Raw genomic sequence first — 16659 nt, forward strand, 5'->3', positions numbered from 1 at the left:
ATTGTGAAGGGCCTTAAAGAACATTCCCAGCATCTGTGCTTTGGCAAGGGGGAGCCAAAACAGATTTTAAGCACAGCAGTAACTCAGTGGGATCTGACTGTGGATAAAGAGTATGGGTAGAGGGAGTCTAGAGACAAGGAGACTAGTTAGGTTTTGCAAAAGTCTAGGTGAGATGATGACGGCCTGAATTAAAGCATTATCAGGTGGAAAAAAGAGGCCAAATCCAAGAGACATTACTAAGGCAAATTTAACAGGACCTGGTGACCGGACATGGAAAATAAGGGAGATGGAAAATGGCTTTAAATGACTAATTGCCTGTGTGTGGTGGAACTACAATTAATTAAAATACTTCGGGAGAGGTACTTGGCTTAAACACATTTTCAGTTATTCTACTATTCTTTCAAACATAATATTTGTTTAAACCTTTACTGGAAAATCTTCCTAAATATAATTTTAGGCCAAGTACATTATAGTACACATAAAAACTGTCTTTTTCTATAGAATCCCCATAAACATCAGTTCTTACTCAACACTATAAAGTTTAGATACTGATAGAACTCAATATATCCTAAGGGACATCTTAGAATTTCCTTTTTAGAATAAAAGCCTGATATCCTTTGTCTCAAGCAATAGACTGCAAACTATGCAAATGCCTGATTCTCCAAACAGCAGAATATGGTTGTATCACAATGCTCTTTACTGGCTGAACCAAACTTATCAACTGGGGATGGTTCAGTGGTTAGATTATTACTGAATCCAATCTTTCCACACTAAAGGGAAAAAACACCCAAAACCAGCTAGGACTTTGGAAACATCAAAATGGATGTGACCAACAGTCACTGCAGTCTAATATTTACTGACGGGCACTTCAAGTAAAATGTCATCTCTGTTAAAACCAAACTCAGGACACTTTGAAAACAGATCCAGCTTCTCTGCTATCTTTCTAATTTCCCATTTAAGTTCTCCAGACTAAAAGTCTGATTTTTAGTGGTTTTTATCTTCCCTGGGCTAGGAAAGGTAATAGGTATTTAATTTAAGTTGCTGGCGTACACAAAAAGTGAAAAAAAACTTTTTAAATTTTAAGTAAATGAGAGATGTTAACACTATTCATTAAAGAGCTTTATCACAAACTCAGTTCAATAAAGGCAATGTTCTGAGAGATGACTCACAGTGGATGAGAATTTCCAACTTAAAGTTCTCTACAAAAACTATCAAAACTGCAACTACTATTTTAAGATCTCTCCCACCTTCTCCACTCAAAACTAGGAGAAATAATTACTTGATTTCTTTTTGATTTCCTGAACACAGATAAAAGTAAACGGTTTAATCAACAAGCAAAGCCAAATGTTAACTTCAAATTAGCAAAAATTAGTTTTCTTGATCAATACATCTCTCGCTCTTTCATAACAAAAATACTTGTGAAGTGTAGTAGGAATGCAGCGAAAAATGCATGATTCAAACATACTTCCTGGTCTATTGCTTATATTCAACCTTCCATAACCAAGCTTACTGAGAACTTAAACCCTTCCCTGCAGTTTTTACGAGAACCCCCCCTACAACTATTCCAAAGTTTTCACGATTTTTGCACAACCTACCCAAAAAGCATAAAACCACCTGCCTCCCCCCTCTCCATACTCACACTCACAAATAATAGCACCCATAATTATTACACACAAAAATACTGGGCCAGACAAGAACACAGAGCCAAAACTGAAACAACAGAAAATGTTTGGCTCGCAATTAGAAATTCTATTAATGGGCAACTGGTCAAAATTAGGCTTTCACATTAAGAGAAAGTTTAACTCTTACGTTTAGTATCTTGAGACAGCTTTCGAAAGGAAAACAGAGTTCCACGAAAATGAATCGAAAAAGGGGAAGCGATTCTCTCCAGGCTGGTTTGGTGACGAATGACCTCTCAGGGGTACAGAATTAGGCCCCTAGCCTCTGCCTCCAACCATCCCGGCGGAGGAAGTGAGGAGAGTCCCAGAGAAGAGAGGGCTCGGGCGGCCACGTCGTCCTACTCACCCCAGGGCGCGGCGGGAAGGAGGCAGGGAGAGAACGACATTCGCGCCCACGGCCCGGGCAGGCAGCAGGGTCCCTGGGGACTCAGGGGTGGGAGCCGGCCCCTCTCCCAGACCCTCCGGGTCTACTCACTCCGCAAGCAGCCGTCAAGAAAGCCATTCGCCAAGGCCCCCGCCCTGTGTGCCTCCAGGGGAGGGAGCCGAGGGCTGCTTCCGGGCACCCCCTCTTCTCCTCCCTCCGCCGGATCACCGGGCTGACGCGCAGTCGGTCCGGTCAGCTTCAGCCGGTCCCCCGGGACAGCCCCTCTTCCCCTACTCCTGCCCCAGGCCTAGGGGCCGCCCCGATTGGCTGGCCCTGTAGCCTCTTGGCAAAGAGACCCCTGGCGATTGGCCATGGGCCACCTGCTGAAAAGGAGGTGAGTGGCCGACGATTGGCGGTTAGGCCAATTTTGGGGTGGAGAGGCGGGAGGGGCCCGCCGCGGCGGGCGAGCATCCGGAGAGCCCGGCTCCCCTGCCGCCTCCTCGCTGAGCCCAGGGCTCATCCCGGGGCCCGAACCTGCTCCCACGCCCGGAGCTGTGCCTCGGGACACGCGGCCGCCCCGGCACGCCAGTGCAGCCCGCAGGAAAGGAAGCTCGTGGCTCGAGGGAGCTCAGCTAGGCTTCGAGGCTTCGGCCCCGGAGATTCCCATAGGGTGGCGACTGGGGAAGGACCCGGTCGCAGAGGTAAACGTGCTACACCTACACCCACCCGCTGCTAGCTCGACATCCAATATTTTGGCAGCTGTGCAGCCAAGTTTCATCTGGATAACTGCTTTTGCTTACTTCCGAAAAGTTGTTTGTGTCACGAGGCGGGGGAGGAGGAGATACTATATCAATAAACAAAAGCAGGGGTGCCTGTTTTATTTTATTAATCCAGGGAAACACTAGGCTTGCTGTTGTGACACAGCTCCATAAGGAATGTAGGTGGCTTGTGAAGATGCTTCAGGAATCCAAATGGCATAACTTCAAATTAGATGGAAAGTTCGGACTTCGAGGACCTCAGCAGAGAACCATCCAAAATGCAGGAAATCCCAGACGTAAATAAATGACTGACTTACTGACCTGGAGAACAATTACCTTCTGCTTTTACTATTTTTTCCTTATGGTTATTTATATACCTGTAATTCTACTAAACTAAGCATCTAATTAATTTTTGTAGCTCTACTGGTAGCCCCTACAACTAGCACATTGTACACTGCACAAAAGGCTCAATAGATGCTTGCTGCACTGTGTTAAAGAGCCCTTAAGTTTTGTTTTATGCAAATTTTTTCAAAACGTCCAATACCAAATGCACTCTCTTCTTCCCGCACCCCCTTCTTCAAAAGCCATGTCCTCTTCCAGTCCTCCCTGTATCAGTAAATGAAAACCACTACCATCCACTCGATATGCGAACCATAAACCTGGCAGTCCTTGACACTTTCCTCATTCCACATTGAATCCATCACCAAGTTCTGCCATTTTTACCTCCTGAATACAATCTCAGTTCTACCTCTCTCCATCACCACCACTCAATCACAGGTCCCAGCCTCTTGAAACAATCTCCTTAGTAAAGTATTCCTGCTTCTTAAAGCTTCTCCAATTCATCCTCAACACTATGGCCACAGTAGTTGGTTTCCAAAACCAAAGTCATGACTCCCAACCCACCCCACCCCGCCCCATTAAAGAACTTCAACTGCCTTCCATTGTGTTTAGGATACAACTCAGCATTCAGCAATGGTGTGCAAGGTTTAGCCCTACCTGCCCCTCGCTCCATCTTAACACCTTCCACTCCCTCATTTTCTGCACTCCACACAATGGCCTTTTTCATGTTTCTTCAATTTGCCTTGGACCTTCCAACCTCAGGGCCTTGGCACATGGCCCCTGTGGTTACTTTGTCTTTTACACTGTCACCTTGAAACTAATCCCCACCCTTCACTTTTTTTTAAAAATATTTATTTATTTGGTTGTGCCGGGTCTTAGTTGCGGCAGGCGGGTTCCTTAGTTGCGGCATGCGAGCTCTTCGTTGCGGCATGTGGGATCTAGTTCCCTGAACAGGGATCGAACCCGGGGCCTAGGCATTGGGAGCTCGGAGTCTTAACCACTTCACCACCAGGGAAATCCTAATCCCCACCCTTCACTTAATTTACTTCTACTCATCATCATTTCCTCACTGCCTATGTGAATTCTTCCTATTTTATGCTCTCATAGCCCATGCAACGCTCCTTTATAAAACTTATTACAGCTCCAGTAAGTCCCCTACATACGAACGAGTTCCGTTCCGAGAACGTGTTTGCAAGTCCAATTTGTTCGTAAGTCCAACAAAGTTGGCCTAGGTACCCAAATAACACAATCTGCTATATAGCACTGTACTGTAATAGGTTTATAATATTTTTCACACAAATAATACATAAAAAACAAACACAAAAAATAAAGAAAACATTTTTAATCTTACAGTACAGTAACTTGAAAAGTACAGTAGTACAGTACAACAGCTGGCATACAGGGGCTGGCATCGAGTGAACAGGCAAGAAGAGTTACTGACTGGAGGAGGGAGAGGAGCTGGGAGATGGGAGAGCTGAAGGATCATCAGCAATAGGAGACAGAGGGTAAACTGCGATTTCACTCATGACTGATGTTGATGGAATGCACGTTTGCATCTTTGAAAGTCTGCAACTTGAAGGTTTTCTATCTGTCTGCATACTTCTTTAATGTTTTATGTTCACCACTAGACTGTAAGAGGTAAAGAGGCAAGGATCTATCTGATTTTGTTCATCAAAGCCTCAATTTAGCCAAATGCCTGGCACATATTAGGTGCTCAATAATGGATTTCCTACGGTAACAGAGTCTGAAAATAAACATCAATTCTATGATAAGCATCAATTAAACTATAAGCAGTGATGGAGAAAAATACATTAATTTTGCCAGATGGACAAGGTCAATGTCTAAGAACCTCCACTAATACCCTTTACAGTTTTCCTTTAATATCTGCTTTTCTAGCAGTTAATTTTGTGCCAGAGCAGCTCAGAGGGCTTAATTCAATATTGGCTGATCAAACAGTTCTCCAGGCCAAGGGGCAAAAAAGCCTACACCTCTAATTCTGTCTATATATTGTACTAATTGACCCTGTAAGAGACATAATACTAATTTATGTAATTCCTGATTACCAGTTCTTTCATGTGATTTTCATGTGTTCTTTCTCACTCCATAACAAGACAGAAAGACCCATAGGGTCATCAAGGACTTTGTACTTAACAGTACACACCAGGACTTCCCTGGTGGCACAGTGGTTAAGAATCCGCCTGCCAATGCAGGCAACATGGTTCGAACACAGTTTCGATCCCTGGTCCGGGAAGATCCCATATGCTGTGGAGCAACTGAGCCCCATGCGCCACAACTACTGAACCTAAGCTGTAGAGCCCACGAGCCACAATTACTGAGCCCATGTGCCACAACTACTGCAGCCCACATGCCTAGAGCCTGTGCTCCGCAGCAAAGTAAAGCCACCACAATGAGAAGCCCACACACCGCAACAAAGAGTAGCCCCCGCTCACCGCAGCTAGAGAAAGCCCACACACAGCAACGAAGACCCAATGCAGCCAAAAAATAAATAAATTTATTTAAAAAAAGACACAGTACATACCAAAATATCAGATTTTTTTTAAGTGTCCTCCAAATCTTCCATCATCATCATCATCATCATCACGGGTCAGTAGCTTCAAAATCTAAGGCACTATCATTTTTGACAGTGTAGTGTAAATAGTTAAGTCCTAGTAAAAATTTAGTGGAACCAATTATAATTAGGGTTTCTTTTGATAGATCTAAGTGTTAAAACTGGTGTAATGGCAATAGAGAATATGACTTATGACAGTCTCTTAATAATATAGCTACAGTCCAGAGTCTACCTTTTCACAGTTTCATATTAGAGATAACTGTGTTATAGACATATAATTCTCATTTTCCTAGTCCTAGTGTAAAGTGAGTGTGCACAAAAGATGTAGCATTTAAAATGAAAAGTAATTAAACAATACAAGGCAACATACCCATTTTATCCCAAAAAACTATAGGACTTCTAACCAAATTTGTGTTGAAAAAAACTCAAATTTATGTTTAAAAACACTCAAGTGTTTTTAAAGAAATCTACAAGTTGTTTAGAAGAAAATTAAGTGACCAATGCCTTAAAGTCATATATGACAACTGATTTCCAACCCATGTATCAAAGGGGTCTTCAATACTTTTCAAACTACATAACTAAAGCTACTAAGCGATTAAATTAAATTACTTAATTTCTTTTGTTGTTCAAGAAAAGAATGGAATATAGTGATTAAGAAGCATAAAAAACATCATTGGGGACTTCCCTGGTGGCGCAGTGGTTAGGAATCCACCTGCCAATGCAGGGGATGCGGGTTCGAGCCCTGGTCTGGGAAGATACCACATATGTGGAGCAACTAAACCCGTGCTCTACAACTACTGAGCCTGTGCTCTAAAGCCCGCAAGCCATAAATACGGAGCCCACGTGCCACAACTACTGAAGCCCGCACACCTAGAGTCCGTGCTCTGCAATGAGAGAAGCCACCTCAATGAGAAGCCCGCGCACCGCCATGAAGAGTAGTCTCCACTCACCGTGTGCAGCAACGAAGACACAACACAGCCAAAAATAAAATAAAATATAAATAAACTTATTTAAAAAAAATCATCATGTTGTATACTTTAAACTTATACAGTGATCTATGTCAAATTATCCTCAATAAACCTGGAGGAAAAGATTGAAAAACAAATACAAAACAAGAAAAACTTAAAAAAAAAAACCGCACACCTCCAAATTTCCCTCTTGCTGCATCTCACAAAAAAATGTATAAAACACAATCTGAGAAAAATCAAAACATTAAGGTTCAGGGTGAGGGGGGAATCTTTAAAAATGACAGGAAGTCTATTGACTAAAAAATAGGCCAACTTTACCTATAGCTATTAAGATGAAAAGAGCATTTTAACTATACAGAATTTATGTACTACTTTCAAAAATATTATTTCTGCTAGAGAGTCCAGTAATGTTTACCTATAAATCACATTCTACTCTTATGTCATTTTAGAGATAGATGACAAATACTTTTGATTACAGTAGACGAAAAGAAGCAGCAAAAATAGGGGAAAAAAAACGCATAGTGTCCCTAGGAATTTGCCTAGCAACTTAGGCCCAATGATTAGAGCAGACAACATTAAAGGACAGCTCTTGGAAGCAGGATATGTAGCTCCACTATTTTGTCTGACCAGTACCCAGAAGTCTCAAAATTAAAGTCAGCCAATAAATTTTCACATAGAAAATTTAGCCAGATGGAATAAATATACCATTTGGCATACAGCAGAAGCAGTCCCTAACTTGTGATCAGGACCACCATGTTCCAGAAGTTTCTATATAAATTATTTGCAATTCATAATGCATTATGAAACAAACAAACAAAAAAATATTTGGTTCAAGGTTAGGAATGAATACCCTCTACACAACCCCACAATGATTATGATAGTGTACTGCTTATTCATCACTGTATCTTTAGCATCTCCTCACACAGAGACTGGCATGTATTAACTGCTTAATAAATGTCTAATGAATGACTGAAATGCCAGGTACTACACTACAAATATAGCAGTATACACAGCTAAAAAGGTTGAAAATGGGTAGTCTAACAAGGAAACCAGAGAAAGCAGAGGGGCAGAAGGCTAATGTTTTTCTATTATAAGCCTTTTAGTACCATTCAATTTTTAAATTATATGAGAAAGGTGCTATTGCCCTAATTTTTACAGTTAAATTCTGCATTGGTCACTTAACTTTCTTCTGAAACAATTTACAGGTTTCATTAAAACCACGTGAGTTGCCAAAACTGGTTAGAAGTACAGAGCTCATTGCCACAAGATGGATAAAACGGCTTTGTATTGTGTGATTACTCTTCATTTTAAATGCTCCAGCTTTTAGGCACACTAACTTTACATTAGGATTAGGATGTTAACAAACTGGAACTCTATGTTTTTCTCTAAAGAAGGGGTGTAGGAAAAACTATTGCTTTTATTTTATATACTCCTACATAGCTAAATTTTTTTTGGAACATGACTTACTTATGACATTACTGTAGTTTTTTAAAAATTCAATTCCCATGATTTTTATTTTCTTCTTTATACTAGGCTGAGCTCCATAAAGACAAGGACAATATGTCATTTATTCACAATTATATCCTCTACAACTAGTATAGTGCATGGAACACATAAGTGTCTGATAAATATTTACCAAATAAATAACTTTTCTGTATTCTCTATATGTTCTGAATTGAGCATGAACTATTTTTTTTAAGTTTTAAACTTTATTTTTATAAAGAGAAGGCAGGAAAATATAAGTTCTAAAAGTTTTCCATAAAAACACAGTTAAAATAAATTTTTGGCAGTTAAAGGAATAATCTTTAGCATCTATAAAATTGGATCATTTGTTTTTAGTTGTTTCCCAAGAGTTCAAGATAGACAGGCCATCACTATTACAACAAAATTTATTTAAAAAAAGGAATCCTTGAATCCTAAATTCCAATTTAGGAGCCAGAAATTTGTCTGCCCTCAGTAACAGCAACAACATTGGCAACATTCCTTAGCGGAATTTTCCTTTGTTGTAGGAACCCCAAGTAACTGGCTACTTCATACCATTTTACCTGTGGAAGAAGTGACACATCTACATTGCAATCACTTCCTTTGGGAAACAAAGGGCTTCAAGGGAGAAAAACAAAACACATCTATTTTCCTACATGATACAAAAATAAAATCTAATGAGGCCAGGAAAAACAATACATCTCAAAGTTCTCAATAAAGAGCAATATAAAAGCAATCTATACATCATGTGTTTGTTCATTAATTCCTTCAATTATTTCTTTATTTAACTATCATTTATCGAGCACCATTTAGAATGCCATTGAGAGCACCATTGAGAATGTACAGGGGGTGGGAATGGTAAGAGTAGTAGTTGCATTAGTAATGGCTTAAAATTTGCCAAGTTATTACTATAGCTAGGCATTATTTCAGCAAATTTACATTTAACTCATTTAATCATCAAAACAACCCTGTAAATTAGGTACTTTTATTATCTTCATTTTATAGATGAGGACATTGGAACTCAGAGTAATGTCAAGAATAAGTGGTGGCACTGGGATACAAACCAAGACATTCTGGTTCCAGAGTCAAGTCCTTCACCATACTTCACCATCTCTGGGAAGAAAATCTTTACTTTTTTTTGCCAATCAAATCAACATTTAATTACATACTTCTAAATGTCCCATCTTCTGCATGTATTAACTTTAAAAAATATATATATATAAATAACTCTTTTTATTACATGTATTTTAAAATATCAAAGCTATCAGAGTCTGACTTCCCATTTTACTACATGTATTTTAAAATATCAAAGCTATCAGAGTCTAAGACTTCCCAAAATTATCTTTTTCTTCTTGTTATTCCCAAAGATATGTAAATTCTCTTCAAAGCAAAAGCTCATATATTCCAAAACTGGATCAAATTAAGTACCTGACCTTAAGGAGTCTGCATCCTAACCGACGAGGTGGGAATTATATATACTCTAAAGGATAACAAAAAGAATATGGTAAGGATTCAGTGAACTGTGCAATGAGTAACATTCAAAGGAAAGAGATCACTGAGTTTGGGGGGTGGGGGAGGAGGGGTAGGTCAGGGGAAGAGGTCAGTTCTGAACTGGGCTTTGAAGAAAAGAGGCAGAATGCAAAGGCAGAGTGGAGGCAGATGGCATTACAGAGAGACAGAGCATCATGTACAAGAATGTAGAGACCAGAAATGAAAAGATGTGTTCAGAGGAAAGCAAGTAAAGGGCAGCACTCTAGTAGGTTTATGTAGGGGTACAGTGGTGGAAATGTCTAGAAAGGCAGTCTGAGAATAGATCACATAGAGACTTGAATATCAGTCTAACCAACTGTGGAGGGAATCTCATCTGCCACATTCAGTCTAATCTGAATCTTAATATACTTATCTTCTTACTGGATCACAAATTTGCTAAAATGATGCTAGTCATTTATAAAACTGCCTAAATTAAAAAGAAACTTATGGGGCTTCCCTGCTGGCGCAGTGGTTGAGAGTCCGCCTGCTGATGAAGGGGACGCGGGTTTGTGCCCCAGTCGGGGAAGATCCCACATGCCGCGGAGCAGCTGGGCCCGTGAGCCATGGCTGCTGAGCCTGCGCGTCCAGAGCCTGTGCTCCACAACAGGAGAGGCCACAACAGTGAGAGGCCCACGTACCGCAAAAAAAAAAAAAAAAAAAGGAAACTTATGAAGAAATTCATTAAAAAGAATTCATAGAGATTCTTCATAGAAATTATGAAGTTGCTTTTAAAAAGCATAGCTCACAAAAAAAAAAAAAGCATAGCTCACAGAGTAACTTACAGATCTCCTAGTTCAACTCCATATTCATTTCTTACAGTCTCTTCATAACAACTTCCTCATGTAATGTTTTTTAAGCCTCTGTTTGAATAACTTTCAAAGTGATGGGGAGTTCGCTATAGGATCTGGGATGTCCTATACTAACTTGTCTAATCAAGACAATTCCTGGGCAAGTTAAGTAGAGATAAAGGACTATAAAACATCAGCTTTCTAGGATTCAATCCTGTAAATCAAAATAAAATAAAATCCTCTCTATATGCCACAATACAAGCTCTTTCAGTGGAGAATAAACATAGAAAACTATCTTTAGTATGGTAGAGTAGACATTTGTTGTTTTTGTTATCTAGGATCTTTTTTTCCCTAGTCCGACTTTGCTTGGGGGCAAGGGGGTTGGGGGAACCACCTTCTACTCTATAAGTTACGTATTTCTGATGAAGCAGATAACATCCCATTTCCAGAGGAAGAACATACAGCTATGAAATTGTGATTGGTCAGGACCAGGAAAGTGATTGAAGCTGAGGTATCAGCACTAATCCTCTTAATCCAGAAAGAGCAATAACCTCCTATAGATTTGGAGTTCCACCAATGGAAGGCTGAAATTGCTGCAACCATCTTACTACCACAAAGGGAGAACTTATCTAAAAATGAAGACACCCCGAAGAACTAAGACCTAGAAATAGAGATGAGGGATCTTGGTCCTCATGACATTGTTTAAATGCCTACTTCAAACCACACCCAAGCTAGATGTGCTTTTTTCTTTTAAACCAGTTTGGGTTTTTTCTTTCACTTTCATCCCTAAGAGTACTACCCAACACACATGGTAACTGCCAAATCCTGTAACAAGAAAAGTAGGTTAACTTCTCAGCACTTATCTATTATTGTGCATTATTATATAATTTGGCTATACCAATAACCAACTATAGATACTAAATTTTAAAAATGAACTTGGCACATTTTAATTTTAACATAGCATTTCACTTTCAACATTGCCTTGCACTGTCTTGTTTCTAGACAAAAATCAGTATTTTAAGCAGAAGAAAATGACTATAACTTTACTATATATTATAACACTGTAAAGGCAAAAATAAACAACTCAGAAATTAAAAGTTTTCCTTACATCCTATCAGTTATTTTTAAAAAAAAAAAGAAAACAACAACAAAAAAAGACCCTAATGAACTATCCAGAAGCCATGTAAAGACTCTTACTTGAAGCTGAAGAGTATGTCGAAGAATAGTTTCTTCTAAGGCATGGATCCACTTCTCTCGCTCATCAGCATCACGAGCTGGAATAAAAGTTTATAAAAATTAAAACCTTAATTTCTACAATATATCTCCATATTTGGAAGCAAAAATTTTAAACCATGATGCTAATAGAAAAGGTTTCTGGTTGTGCCATTTCCTCAATAGATTTATCTTTCTATCCTTTCCAAAAATACAGCCATTTATATCAAAGGGAATAAATGTGTTCAATAATAGCAGGCTACCTTCCCACTGAGAATAATCAGAAAAGCTAAAATAATTATTAAAAATAACTGTTTTGAAGGCATCAGAAAACAACAAGGTAGTAAAGAATTAACAGGCCAAAATCTAGGAAAAGACAAACATCTAGAAGATGGTATATAGGGCCACTTTCCTCCTGGAGGCATTGTACATTCCAGGAGAGAAGTTGTAGATTGAGCAATTTCTTAAAAGCCTTGTCAGTATGTGTGGGCAGGGGGCATATGGGAACTCTCAATTCTTCTGTGAACTTAAAACTACTCTAAAAAATAAACTCTATGAAAAGAAAAAAAAGTCTTATCAGGCCAAAAATTGGAGACCAGGGCCCACCAAGAGTGGTGGCTCTGGCAAATAGCTCAAGTTTTGATTGGGACCTCAAAGGGCTGCACCTTGGAATTAAGAATAAAACAATTAAAATAATTGCTCAGTCATGTGGGTGGCCAGAAAAATCTTGATGCCTGAAATGGGTTAAAACTCCCCCAGGTTTTTAGTGACTCTAAGCACCTAGCTAGCAAAAGCAAATGAAAGTCTTTTCTGTAGAAAGATAACATAATCTCAGCTGCCAAATTATTTCTAAAAACAATTTTAAATACAATGTCTAGCACATAAGCAAAGATAACCAAAGATATACAAGGAGACAAGCACACATAAATGAGAATCACATGACAATAGAAACAGAAGAACAAGAGCTCCAGATAGCTGAACAAACAATCCCGCACTTTAAAAGTAACTATGCTTAATACATTCAACAAAAGACTGGAAACTTTGACAGAGACTTAGAAACCATTTTATAAATGATATACATTTTTTAAATAATTGAATATAAATTGTAAAATTGAAAAACATAATAAGCAAAATTAAGAACTCAATGGATGAGTCTTACAGCAGATTAAATCAACTAAGAAACCGTGAGAGAACTGGAAGAGAGATCAGAAGAAACTCTTCAGAACAAAAGACAATGAGTCAAAGAGATAGAAAATATAGAAGAAAGGGAGAGCAACATAGAGAGTAAGAGGGTGTAATGTGCATGTGATTGGAATACCAAAAAGAGACAAAAGAGAGAATGGAGTAGAAACACTATCTGGCTAAGAATTTTTCAAAACAGATGAAAGACATTAAGCCACAGATTTCAGAAGTCCTAAGAATTCTAAGCAGAATAAATCAAAAACAAACAAACAAAACCCCACAGATAGGCACATCCCAGCAAAACTTACTGCAAACCAAAGATAGAGGAAATATCTTAAAAATAGTTGCGGTGGAGGTGGGGGGTGGGGAACAGAGAGAGAAAGGAGGACAGATTACTTTCAAAAAAGCAACAATTAAATTGTCCTAGGTCACAAAAGAAACAGTGGGGACCGGAAGACAAGACAGTACTATACTTAATGGCTAAAAGAAAATAACTTCCAATCTAGAATTTAATGAAAAATACCTTTCAGGAATTAAGATGAAATAAAGTCATTTTCAGACAAACAAAAATCAGAGAATTTGTCATCAGCATATATTTATTAAAGAAAATTTGTAAAGGTATTCTCCATGCATAGAGAATAATGTCTAATGGAAAGTGGTAGAAGCAGGAAAAATGTAGAGTAACAAAAATGATAAGTACATGAGTAAAACTAAGTGAATATTGACTACATAAAATGATAATATCTTGTGAGGTTTTAAATAAATGCATACAAAATTAAATGCAAAACAACTGCAAATAGACCGGGAAAGGGGAAATGGAGTCAAAGAATTCTAAGGTTCTTACATTGTTTGGAAAGAAAATTACCAACTAACATTTGATTTTGACAATGGAAGGATTTTGTCATAATTTTTAGAGTAATCACTGAAAGGGTTTTTTTTTTAAGTGTTTAACTTCCAAAATAATAAAATTTTACAATCCAATAATAAAAAATAATCCAATAATTGACAAAAAGGAGAAAAAAGAAACAAAATATGTAAGACAAAAAGGAAAGATGGTAAAATGGTAAATTTTTAAGCCTAAAAACATCAATAATTAAATTAAATGTAAATGAACTAAATGCTCCAACTAAAAAAGAAAGGTTTTTAAACAAGATTTTATATGATGCTTACAAGAGATACTTATTAAATATAAGGGTACAGAAGTATTGAAAATAAGAGTATAGAAAAAGATATACCATAGAAACACTAACTCCCAAAAGGTGATGTTATTTAAATCACATAAAATAGACATTATCACAAAAAGTCTTCAAGAGGCTCACTTTGTAAATACAAGTGTTCAATTAATCAGGAAGATATAAATTTATATGTAACTAAAATAACATGAAATATATACATACATGTTTTTAAGACATCTCTCTTATTAACCAATAGATCAAGCAGACAGAAAAATAAGTAAGAACCTAGAAGATCTGAACAATTCCTGATGAATAAACTTGATCCAATGGGCATATATAGAACTCTGTGCACACAAAGTGTAAAAGAGATGTTCTTTTCTAGCACACACAGACTATTTCAAAAAATTGACCACATAATGGACCCTAAAGAAGTCTTAACAAATTTCAAAGGAGTTAAATCACACACAGTATATTAACAGTGAAAATGTAAGCTAGAAATCAGCTATAAGAATATAAATTAGAAAATACTCAGGTATTTGGAAAAAAGTTTTTAAAAACCACTAAATAATCTATTGGTCAAAGAAAAATATCTCACTAGAAATCAGAAAATATTTGAAACTGCATAAATGAAAACATGACATATTGAAAACTGTTGGATGCAGTTTAAAGCAGTGCATAAAGTGAAATTTATAGCCTTAAATGCATACATTTAGAAAAGCAAAAAGGTTGAAATAACAGGAAATTAAATTCGAAATAAGTAGAAAGGAAATGATAAGGAACATAAATCAATCAAGTAGAGAGCAAACAATAAGATAGATCAATAAAGCCTAAAGTTGGTTACCTGAAATAACTAATGAAATTGATGAACTTCTAGCAAGACTGATAGGAGGAGGTGACTCAGGTCATTAACATCATGAATGAGAAAGAGGACATCACAATAGATGCACACTTTCAGAAGTTTATAAGAGAATGTTATGAATAACTCCATGATGATAGAAATGAAAATTTTAATTAAATGGAAAATTTTCTTTACAGCCTACCAAAACTTCCACAAGAAGAAATTTTAAAATTTGGATAGTTCTGTAACTATTAGATAAGACCACAGGAAAGTGCCCTCGGTAGAACAAAAATACTCTATATAAAAATAATTGAAAAATCATCCCACTAAGAAAACTCCAGGCCCAGAAAGTTTCACCAGAGCACTCTGTCAAACATTTAAGGAAGAAATAATGCCAATCTAACACAAAATATTCCAGAGAATCGAAAAAGAAGAATACTCCCCAGCTCTTGTAAGGTCAACATGACTTGGATATTAACCTGACAAGACTATTATGAGAGAAAAGAATTTAAGGCAATTCTAATGCAATAAAATACATGCAAAAGTCCTTTATAAAACTGTAATACGTCAAGTCGAAGTTCAGTGTATTCCAGAAATACAAGGTTGGTTGAGTATGCAAAAAATCAAGCAACATCTAACAATATAAAAATACACATGAACAAGGTTATTCACTGTAGCATTGCTTATAATTACAAAATATTGGAAAGAGCCTCAATACTCAGACAGAGGAAGGTGGTTGAATAAACCATGGAGTACAATGCAGGTGTAAAAAAGAGAACAAGGAAGATCACTTTTGAGTGATTTTTCAGATACACTATTAAATGAAAAAAAGAAGAAAGAGGAGGATATAAGAAAATATACATGCATCTGCTTGTTTGTGCAAAATAAATAGAAGAAGGATGAACTATAAACTAAAGAGACTGGTTACCTACAAAGCACAGTGGGAAAGGATGGAAATCAGGGAAAACAGGAATGAGTTAGTAGGGATACAGAGGTAGCAACACTGCTCTGAATTTATTGTTTTGTATATACTCAGACTCTTTAGAACCATAGTAACATTTCATACATTCTCCCCCTAAATAAATAATTTTAAATCAAACCAGGATGGAGAGGGGGAACCCAGAACAGAATATAAATAGTAACAAATTAATCTAACTGTATTACAAATGAATAAGACAATCACAAAGAAGGGTATGAGGAAGAAAAAATTAAACCCAACTAACTTTGAAAACAGTATTCTAACTAGATAATGCAAGGCTAAACCAAAACATAACCATACACAAACACTGTACAAAAACTGCACAAATACTGTAAATCTGGTTTTCATAGGAGTATAGTTTAGCAATTCTGTAACTACAAACAAGTGAATATATTGTAGATTATGAGAACCAGGTTTCTCACCGTCCGAGGGAAAAAAATTACAAATAAGGAAAGGGAGAAGGCTAGAATGAGCCATGTGGTGTTGGACTAGAATTGGAGGTATCAATATGGACTCAGGGTTTTAGATAGTTAGACAGATACATACATACATAGGAAGTGACTGAAAAAGAATGGGGGCACGTCAAAAGGAAACAGGAGCCAACCTGAAGGAGTTCCAATAACCAAAGCCTAAAGAATGTGAGCAACAGAATAACTGATAGTACTGAATTATAATTCATAGAATAAAATAAATATCTGAGTGCAATATTGATATAAATAAATTACTTGAATAAGTAAATAAATAGGGAAGAAGGCACAGCTCTTTCTTCAGAAGAGTTACAATTCATAAGTATTAT

General features: G+C 37.4%; 1 protein-coding gene across 8 annotated transcripts in view; it reads right to left on the bottom strand.

Moving 5' to 3' along the window:
- OSBPL9 (oxysterol binding protein like 9) overlaps positions 1-16659 on the bottom strand; it is a 167866-nt gene that overhangs the window by 57694 nt on the left and 93513 nt on the right. For 5 of the 8 annotated variants that reach the window (XM_019937825.3, XM_019937824.3, XM_019937823.2 and 2 more), the window contains exon 4: positions 11675-11751. In XM_019937825.3, the coding sequence (XP_019793384.2) occupies positions 11675-11751 (77 nt within the window). Of the gene's footprint in view, positions 1-1809; positions 2001-2025; positions 2321-11674; positions 11752-16659 lie in introns of those variants that run through there. The other 3 variants (XM_019937826.3, XM_019937827.3, XM_033866888.2) reach the window with 3 other exon arrangements.

Source organism: Tursiops truncatus, chromosome 1 (genome assembly GCF_011762595.2).
Source record: "Tursiops truncatus isolate mTurTru1 chromosome 1, mTurTru1.mat.Y, whole genome shotgun sequence".
NCBI classification, from domain to species: Eukaryota; Metazoa; Chordata; class Mammalia; order Artiodactyla; family Delphinidae; genus Tursiops; species Tursiops truncatus.